General features: G+C 42.8%; 1 protein-coding gene across 1 annotated transcript; it reads right to left on the reverse strand.

The window, feature by feature from the left end:
* Nucleotides 1-230: 230 nt before the first annotated feature.
* LOC148134642 (putative G protein-coupled receptor 139) lies at nucleotides 231-8,329 on the reverse strand. Its single transcript, XM_087985469.1, has 2 exons — nucleotides 8,263-8,329; nucleotides 231-1,144 (listed from the first exon to the last, which is right to left on the reverse strand). The coding sequence occupies exons 1-2, from the start codon at nucleotides 8,327-8,329 to the stop codon at nucleotides 231-233; spliced, it is 981 nt and encodes a 326-aa protein (XP_087841595.1).
* Between the last annotated feature and the right edge of the window lie 1,706 nt (nucleotides 8,330-10,035).

Below are 10,035 nucleotides of genomic sequence, written 5' to 3' on the forward strand. Positions count from 1 at the left end.
ATAAATGGTGGAGCACACTCGATGGGCTGAATGGCCTACTCCTGCTCCTAGTTCTAATGTTCTAATGGAAGATAGACTGGCTTTGGAGACAGTCCAGAGAAGGTTCACTCGGCTGATCCCAGGTATGGAAGGACTGCGTGATGAGGAGAGGTCAGATGAGGAGACTTTGTGCCAGTATTTATTGGAGCTTAGAAAAATGAGAGGCAACCCTATTGAAACATGGTCCATTCTCACCTGTTTTTTTTATTGATAAAATGAAAAATTAACACAACTGGATATTTCACAACACTCTTGACCTGCTCTCTGAACTTCGACTGAGTCACCCCATAAATAAATGTGTTTGTGCAGCAACTTAAATCTCGCATCATCCATCCAACTTGTTTAAAGACATATTCGGAATATTTGTAATCCCTCTGGGGATCAATTCCTAAAATGGTATAATATAAGAATTCTATGACATGCACAGACCAGAGGAGGATGAAGCTGCCTGATATCGTGAAAAGTAAAATCATGGATTTCCTTCGGCTCTCCATCTCTGGGTCACTGTGACTCTCTCCCTTGCTCTGACCCCGCAGTCTCTTACGGACTCGACTGGCCACCAGAATGTGTCTGACCGTCAGAGCGTTGAGCAACACAATTAAAGCAAATGGGAGGAAAGGGGTTAAAACTGTAACCAACCAATCAAAACCAACCCATCCAGGATCACTATAATAGCTGGCCTTTGCAGCACAGAACCATGGCACATTGTCGATTATCACCAGACTTTCATATGTAAAGTACCAGGGGACATTTTTAAAGCAGAACAGGATGGATGTTGCTGCTAGGACCATGGCTGCATTTTTCCCAGTGCAGTATTTTACTTTCAGCTTCTGGCAACAAATTGCCACAAATCGATCAGAGGAAAATGTGACAGTGAACCAAACAGAACAATCTGTTGCTGCAGACACCAGGGCAGAGTTAATACTACACAAAGGGGTGATGTCCAAGAATGATCCTGGGAAATAATAATAATTGATTCGCCACAAGATTACGGAGGTGATGATGACCAGGAGATCTGCAGTTGCCATGGCCACAAGGTATTGAGTAGTACATGAAGAGAGACCACACTTTCCACGAGACAGGATTAGAATTCCTAGTAAGTTAACTGCAACAAAGAGAAAAGGGTTAAGGAGCTGGAAGTTACTGGTCAGTCATTTTTAGTGCTTAGTTCAAACTGGATGGATAGAATGTTGCAATCTGAAACTTGTTTGTTGGCTTGTGGTGAGACCATAATAATTGAAAACAAATTGCAATCTTCACCCAACCCTTTTCCAATGAAATCACCCATTCCTGGATTGACAGGGTTAAGCACAGAGATTGAGTATTCATTCACTCCCAGACACAGGTGAACCATTTATTCTCCATACCCCAGGTTTAGACTGAATATCCTTCCAGATAATTCAAGTCACCGAGGATCAGCTCCCCTACCCAATGATCAGACAGGAGATGGAGAAAAGCCCAGATGAAGCAGCAGGAATGCAATTTTAAAATCAGGGGGCTAGGATTTAGGACTAACTGAGCCAAGCAGAAATGTTTTTATTCAAATAGAGTCTTGGAGTTATACAGCACGGAAACAGACCATTAGGCCCACCTCGTCCATGCTGGCCAGGTTTCTGAAACTGAACTAGTCCCATTTGCCTGCATATGGCCCATTTCCCTCTAAACCTTTCCCATCCATGTACCCATCCTGATGCCTTTTAAATGTTGTAATTGTACCGACCTCTGCCACTTCCTCTGGCAGCTCTTTCCTACATGCACCACCCTGTGCATGGAAAAGTTGCCCCTCAGGCCCCTTTTAAATCTTTACCCTCTCATCTTAAACCTATGCCCTCTAGGTTTGGACTCCGTCACCTGGAAAAAATGATCTTGGCTATTTACCACATCTGTGCCCTTCATGATTTTGTAAACGTCTAGATGTTCACCCCTCAGCCTTCGAATCTGCAGGGAAAAGAAAAAGTCCCAGACTATCCAACCGCCTTTTATAACTCAAAACCTTAAGTCTCACTAACATCCATGTCAATCTTTATTGCCCCTTTTCCAGTTTAATACCATCCTTCCCATAACAGGGCGACCAGAATTATACACAATACTCCAAATGTGGACTTGCCAATGTCTTGTTCAAGTGCAGCATGGCATCCCAACTCCTGTACTCAATGCTCTGACCGACGAAAGCAAGCATGCCAACCTCCTTCTGTTCACCTCCCTATCTACCCGTGATGCTACTTTCAAGGAACTATGTACCTGCAACCTTTGATCTCTCTGTTCAACAACACTGCCCAAGGGTCCTACCATTAACTGCGTAAACCCTGCATTGGTTTGTCTTAGTAAAATGCAAAACCTTGTAATTATCTAAATTAAACTGCATCTGCCATTCCTTGGCCCACTGGTCCATTTGATCCCGTTGTACACTTGGACAAGCCTCTTCACTGGTCACAATCCCACCAATGCCTCTGAATCTTTGGGAATTGTCTAATCTGTCAGCTTGAGGAAGCGCAGTCTTCAGTATAATTCAGGCAGACATTTTTGTTGATTGTGAATGGTGTAAAGGTTTGCATGGATAGTCAGCATAAAAGAGATTGAATTATTCGATCAGCAAGGATTGAACTAACTGGCAGGGCAGGCTTGATGGACTGAATGGCCAATTCCTGTTCCCATGTCCCTGTCTTCCTCAAGCAAATTTGTTAGCTCTGGCACTAGAATCCTGTTTCATAGTTTTTGTAATGGTCATGCCTTTAAACCTTCTACTGGAATATTCAATGTCACTATTTGGTGAACTATTCAAAAAGCAGAGAAAATATCCGGTTTGTACACATGTATCCCCTGCTTTTCAAACGTTCACTTTACATAGTTTTACTTTTATGAAAGACCTACATTCTCACCTGTTTTCACAAATCTGAAAAGGATTTTCTCTTCTACGAAAAACGGCAAAACTTTTTCCCATATAAATCATGCACCTTCGCTTTGCGCCATTTTTGGCTTACAAAATGTTTCCTGGGAATGATTTATTTTCAGATAGTGGGGGGCTACCTGTAATTGTTTTTAAACAGTGTGGAGAGAGAGCAGCGTCGCTTATATGTTCAGCAATCGTAGTTTCATAGTAATAGAAGAAAGAGTGGGCCCATTTGGCCCATCAAGCCCGCTCTGCCATTCATTAAGATCATGGCTGATCTATCCATCATCTCAATATTATCCCCATAACCCTTAATTTCCCTACCATGCAAAAACCCATCCAATTGTGTGTTGAATATATTAATGAACCTGCCTCTACTGCTTCCTTGGGCAGAGAATTCCATCGATTCACTACTGTGTGGGAAAAACAGTTCCTCCTCATCTCTGTCCTGAATCTACTCCCCCTAATCTTGAGGCCATGTTCCCTAGTCTTAGTCTCACACAACAGCAGAAACAACTTGCCTCCCTCTATCTTATCTAGCCCTTTCATAATTTTGTATGTTTCTATAAGATCCCCTCTCATTTTTTCTAAATTGTAGCGAGTAAGTCCCAGGTGGCTCAACCTCTCCTAATAGGGTAACCTCCTCATCTCTGGAATTAACCTGGTGAATCTACTCTGCACCGCCTCCAAAGCCAGTAGATCCTTCCTCAAGACCAGAACTGAGCGCAACACCCCATGTGTGGCCTCACCAATACGTTGTACAATTGCAGCAGAACCTCCTTGCTCTAAAATTCAATTCCTCTGGCAGTGAAAGTTAATATTCCGTTTGTCTTCTTGATTACCTGTTGCGCCTGAAAATCAACTTCTAGTGATTCATGTACGTGCACTCCTAAGTCTCTCTGCACAACAGCATGCTGCAATCTTTCATCATTTAAATAGGGCACTGACCTAATATTTTTCCTTCCAAAGTGGGTAACTGCACAATTACCAACATTATCCTCCATCTGCCAGCCCCTTGCCCACTCACTTAACCAATCTAAACCTCTCTGCACACCCTTCACAAGCTCTTCAAAGTTTGCCTTTCCACTCAATTTAGTGTCATCAGCAAATTTGGAGATGTTACATTCGGTGTCCTCTTCCAGATCATTTATATAAATCATGAACAGTTGCGTATCCAACACCGATCCTGCTCACCAATGATCTCCAACCAGAGAAACACACATTTATCCTAAGTCTCTGCTTTCTATTGGTTAACCAGTCCTCTATCCATGATAGTACATTTTCCACAACTCCATGCATTCTTATCTTATGGATGAATCTTTTATGTGGCATCTTGTCGAATGCCTTCTGGAAATCCACGTATGCAACATCCACCTGTTCCCCTCCATCCACCGCACTTGTTACATCCTCAAAGAGCTCTAATAAGTTTGTCAAACACGACCTTCTCTTCCTGAATCCATGCTATCTCTGCCTAATGGAACCCTTTCCATCCAAATGTCTCACTATTTCTTCTTTCATGATAGCCTCCAGCATTTTCCCGACTACAGATGTTAAGCTAACTGGCCTATAGCTACCTGTGCAGAACATCATTAGAGGACTAAAGAGCAGGCAATGTTTGGCCTATGTTTAAAGCGGAAGATAGAAGAAATCTGAAGGACCATTGATGAGCCAACTAAACAGGATAATGAGCGAATGAAGATGGCATTTGTTTGATTGGACCTGGAAGACCACCTTCCCTGAGCAGAGATATGTGTTATCAGAGGGCACAGATTTCAAGTGATTGGTACTATAGATCAAGGGCACGTTAGGAAAAGCACTTCCATCCTGAAGGTGGTTCTGCTTGTCTATCCGATGGCATTCCATTAAAATCTTTCTTCTCAGCATCTCATTTTCAACTTAGCCTGCAGGACTCAACATCAAGTTTCATCATCTTTGATCCTGACAACCTCCTTCCATGGCCTTTACCCCAGACCCTGCACCCCAAGCCCTGTGATTACATGGGCTGTTCTCAGCATAGCCGCACCATTCTCACTGACTCATTCTCCTTACCGCCTGCCTTTATCCTTCCAGGCTCACTATCAACCATCCCTTTGTCTGACTAACTGCTGTTCTCACTCTCTGGCCTGGCTCTCTGCCTAACCACTCACTCCTTCCCCACCCCATTCCCCTTTCATTAACATATGTACTACCTATTTCTAGCTACTATCAGTTCTGAAGTAGGGTCACTAGACTCAAGACGTCAACTTTGTTTCTCTCTCCACAGATATAGCCAGAGCTGCTGAGTTTCACCGACGTTGTCTGCTTTTGTTTCAGTTTTTCAACATCCACAGCTCCTTGTTTGGTTCACCCAGAAGGTGCTGGGGATCTGGAACCCGATGCCACGTTTGGTGATTGAGGTTGAGCAACCCAAGCAGTTTCCGAGGGCACTGGGACTTCACCTGAAGAGTGGTAATCCGCAAAGTTAAGGAGGCAGCAGCTAGAATGTCACATTATGTGGGATGCAGGTTGGATAGCTACTGACTGCATTGTACCTTCTCTCTGATTCTATGGAATCACAACTGACATGAGGAAAACAGAATCTAGAAACACAGAATGGAATAACAAATGGTCAGCGCCATATTTTAACAAGCAAAATAAAATTAGATTGACCTTACTGAAGTACTCATGAATTATCAGAAATTGTTGATGATACAGATTTGTATTTCACCACTTACAGACATAGATTCATACAAAATGGAAACTGACCCTTCGGTCCAAATCATCTGTGCTGACCAGACAACACAATCTGACTTAGTCCCATTTGCCAACATTTGGCTCAGCCCTCTGAACGCTTCCGGTTCATATATACATCCAGATGGTTTTTAAACGTTGCAATTATACCAGCCTCTGCTACTTCCCTGGCATCTTATTCCATACACGCACCACCGTCTGCATGAACAAATGAACCCACAGGTCATTTTTAAGTCTTTGCCCTGTCACCTTAATCCTTTGTCCTCTAGTTTTTGACTTTCCCACCATGGGAAAAAGACCTTTGCTATTCACTGTATCCATACCCCTCATGATTTTATAAACCTCTATAAGGTCATCCCTTCAGCCTCCGAACATTCCAGGCAAAGAAAATCCCAGCCTGTGCAGCTATAACTCAAACACTCCACACCAGGCAACATCCTTGTAAATGTTTTCTGCTCTCTTTCAAGTAAAACAACAGGTTGAATGACAGGACCCTGAACAGCACTGATGTACAGAGGAACTTGGGGTTCAAGTCCATAGCTCCCTGAAATTGGCCACACAAGTATGTAGAGTGGTTGAAAAAAAGCTGTATGGCACATTTGCTTTTATTGTTTGGCGCATTGAGTACAAGAGTCAGGATGGAGAAAAGATGTGGAGGCTTTAGAGAAGATGCAGAAGAGGTTTACCAGGACACTGCCTGGATTAGAGGGTATGAGCTGTTAGGAGAGGCTAGAAAAACTCCAGTTGTTTTCTTTGGAGCAGCGGAGACTTAAGGGAGACTTGATAGAAGTTTATAAAATCACGAAATGCGTAGCTAGGGTTAACAGTCATAATCTTTTTTCCCAGAGTTGAAATGTCTATTACCAGATGGTAAGCATTTAAGATGAGAGGGCAAAAAGTTCAAAGGAGACGTGAGGGGCAAGTTATTTATATAGAGTGGTAAGTGTTTGGGCTGTGCTGCCAGGGTTGGTGGTGGAGGCAGACGCAATCAGGGTGTTTAAGGGGCTTCTGGATAACCACATCAACATGGATGGCCTGGAGGCAAATGGACCAAGGGCAGGCAGAAGAGATTAGTTTAATTTAGTGTCATGTTCAGCACAACAATATGGGCCAAAAGGCCTACCCCATACTGTACTGTCCTATGTTCTGTTAACATCCTTCCTGTAGAAGAGTGACCAGAATCGTACGCAGTATTCCAAAAGTGGAATTTGCAGAAGCAATGTTAAATGTTTATGCAGAAAGACATTTTCAACATTGGCACTCAAATCCAAACAGAAAGAACAGTCAATAGAACAGTGAAAGGACAGGAACAGGACTGCAAAATATAAGATATATAGCAATTGATATCTCAAAGTACAAGTTCATGGTGTCGGAGGAAATGCACTGCTATTTGACAGGTTTGTATGGCTTACCCAGAGCAGAAATTAAGGATGATGAGACACTTTCTGGTTAGCAAGATGTACTGAGTAATAAGTCACTCTGATAAGTAATGGGGCCACAACATTTTGCAGCTCATGTAAATGATATGGATGAAGAGAGGGACCTACGTTGCTAATTGCACAGGAAATTTTTTTTTACAAAAATAAGAACGTTCTGCTTCGGTAAATACGGTGGGATGACGATGTATGATATTGGTCACCACATCTATAGATGGATATAACTGTGTTAGAAGCAGTTTCATATGTACTAAAAGCTAGAATGGGCAGGTTGTCCTGTGATATACGTGTTTGAGAAGGTTAGGTTTGCATCTGCTGGAGTTTAGAAATCTAAGAAGCGACTCGCTTCAAACACACAAGAACTTGTCGCGTCATGACAGGTTGGCTATCAAGAGAACATTCTCATTGGTGGGACAACCTTGAAGTAGAGGGAAATGTTTCAAAAATAATGGGTGGCTCATTTTAAGGACAGATTAGGCGGATTTTTTTTAAATCAAAGATGGCTGTCAGTGGTTGGTACTCTCATCCTGAAAAGCCTGTGGAGGCAGAGTCTTCGAGTATTGTTTAGAGTAGAGGGGCATGAATATTTGGCCGGAACAGAAGTCAAGGATTGTCAGGGATTGGTGGATTTAAGGTGACAATCAGATCAGGCATGATGGTAGTCAATGGGGGGAGCTGATTTGAAGGGTACAAGCCTTCTCTTGAATCTAGTTTGTAAATTCATCTGTAATCTCGGCAGCAAAGCTATGCTTAATACTGTATATAGTGCTGATAAAATACAATGGTAGACCAAGTGAATGGATTTTAGCATGAAAACAAAACTTGATGTCAAAGTTGAGCCAGCTTAATTCATTAGAGTGACTGACCTGCATCCAGTACACTTCTGCACTGACACATTCTTCCATTAATTTATCATAATGTGGATTAAAACTCTGGCTCCCATACACACCTTCCTCAGGTCCAGACAGAGGATTGTTCACAGTTAAAGCATTAGGATCAAACTGCATAGTCATTTCAGCACTTTTCCGTCAATGCAATTGTGTCAGTCATTTTCTGTCAGGAGTTTGGTGAGCATCAGACCCATATCTTATAGTCTCAGTCTCAAAGTGAAAGCAGAAAGCACCTCACACACAGATTTCTACAGCCTCAATGCTTTGAGTTACTCACCAGGAACACCTATAACAGCAAGAACCGTGTAATAAAGTTTCTGGACATGCTCAATCGGCCGATACATTTCCACTGTGTACTGACCAGTCCCTTTGTGCTGCAGACACTCACTGAGTTAATACTCTGAGTCCACACTGAGGTAACACACTCTCTAAGCCTTTAATGTCTATCCTGTGGGTCACCTGGGGAATACTGAGATTGCAACATCAGTTAGTCTTTTTTTTCTCATTTGAACAGATTACACCAATGAGTTAATTCCCTTTGCAAATAGAATGCATTCAACATTGAGACCAAATTACACAAGTCAGATTGCAGGAATTATGCAAGAAGAAAGTAGAGGCAGTATTTTGCCAGAAATGTTGCTCTCCACACATTACATTACCTGCCTCCCCCCCCCCCCCCCCCCACCCCGCTCTCTCGACCTCATACACAAGAAATGTTGACCCCACGTCTGATACACAACCCACAACTGGCAGAGACTCCACAACTGACACAGACACTGCAAATGATATTGAGTATCCAACCCATACACACTGGTGCAACTGATTGAGCTGTTTCAAGAACACAGAGTCTCGAAGTGATGCAGACCTGCCCACTAATAATAAACCTTGCACAGATATAGACCCTCAAATTGATGTATACCCTCCAAACTGAAATAACTCTTCAGAGACTGGCATCCCATCACCAATCATCCTTTGTTAACAAATGCACAGACGTTGACAATTGCACTACCAGTCACTTGGGGTGCGGGGGGGGGGGGGAAGCGGGGTGAAGGGGAAAACATTCCTGACTTTCATCCTTTTATGTCAGCCAGGTCTCCCTGATTGGAACAGATTTACAGTTCCAATCAGGGAGCTCATATTCAATAGAATCCATACAATGGGGGAAACAGGCCATTTGGCCCAACAAGTTCACTGCCCTATCGAAGATACTCCATATAGACCCATCCTTTTCCCTGTTACCCTACATTTCCCATTGCTACTGCATCTAACTGACACGCACCTGAACACTCGGGGTAGTTTAGCGTGTCCCAGCCACCCTAACCTGTACATGTTTGGACTGTGTGAGGAAACTGGAACACCCAGTGGAAGCCCATGCAGACACGGGGGGAACATGAAAACTCCATACCGATAGTTGACTGAGGGTGCAAATGAAACCCGGTCCCTAGTGCTGTGAGGCAGCAGTGCTAACCACTGAGCATGCTACTGGCTGACTTCAGTATAATCTGAGATAATACACAGTACAATACATAACTGAAACACCTTCTCCAACTCATACAGACCCTGCAACTGAGAACAGACATGCAATTAGATCACACTCTTGCAGTCACGACTCCACCCAATGGATACAGAACATCTGACTGAAGCCGAGCACTTGCCACCTGTGGTCAACTAAAGAAGTTAAAGATATTTTTAAACTCAAAGGAAAGACATATCGTTGTGCTGAGATAGATGGCATGTCAGAAAATTGGATAGCTGAAATAAAAAAGGAGAGAATTACCCAAAGATTAATATGCCGGAAAACATAAGAGTACAAGGAAAAGTTAGCCAAAGACATGAAAAAAGGGAGGTAAAGATTCTCCAGACATTTCAAAAAGAAAGGAGTTAACAGAGTAACTGTTGGTCGACAGAAAATGAGTCTGGGGAGTTCGTAAAAAGATGATAAAAAGATGGCTGATGAATTAAGCAGATATTATGCATTTTTTTTTGCAAGGGAGATTGCAAGTCTCGTCCTGGAAATAACTAAAAATCAGCAGTTGTTAGGGAGGAAGAA

The sequence above is a fragment of the Chiloscyllium plagiosum genome, unplaced genomic scaffold (genome assembly GCF_037043375.1).
Source record: "Chiloscyllium plagiosum isolate Xiang-an unplaced genomic scaffold, Cpla_swu_hap1 HiC_scaffold_53X, whole genome shotgun sequence".
Taxonomy (NCBI): domain Eukaryota; kingdom Metazoa; phylum Chordata; class Chondrichthyes; order Orectolobiformes; family Hemiscylliidae; genus Chiloscyllium; species Chiloscyllium plagiosum.

Coding starts and splice junctions, on each gene's coding strand:
- LOC148134642 (XM_087985469.1), bottom strand. CDS start 8,329: ATGTATCGGCCGATTGAGCATGTCCAGAAACTTTATTACACGGTTCTT. Junction 1,145..8,262: donor TGCTGTTATAGGTGTTCCTG/GTGAGTAACTCA, acceptor TCTTTGTTGCAG/TTAACTTACTAGGAATTCTA.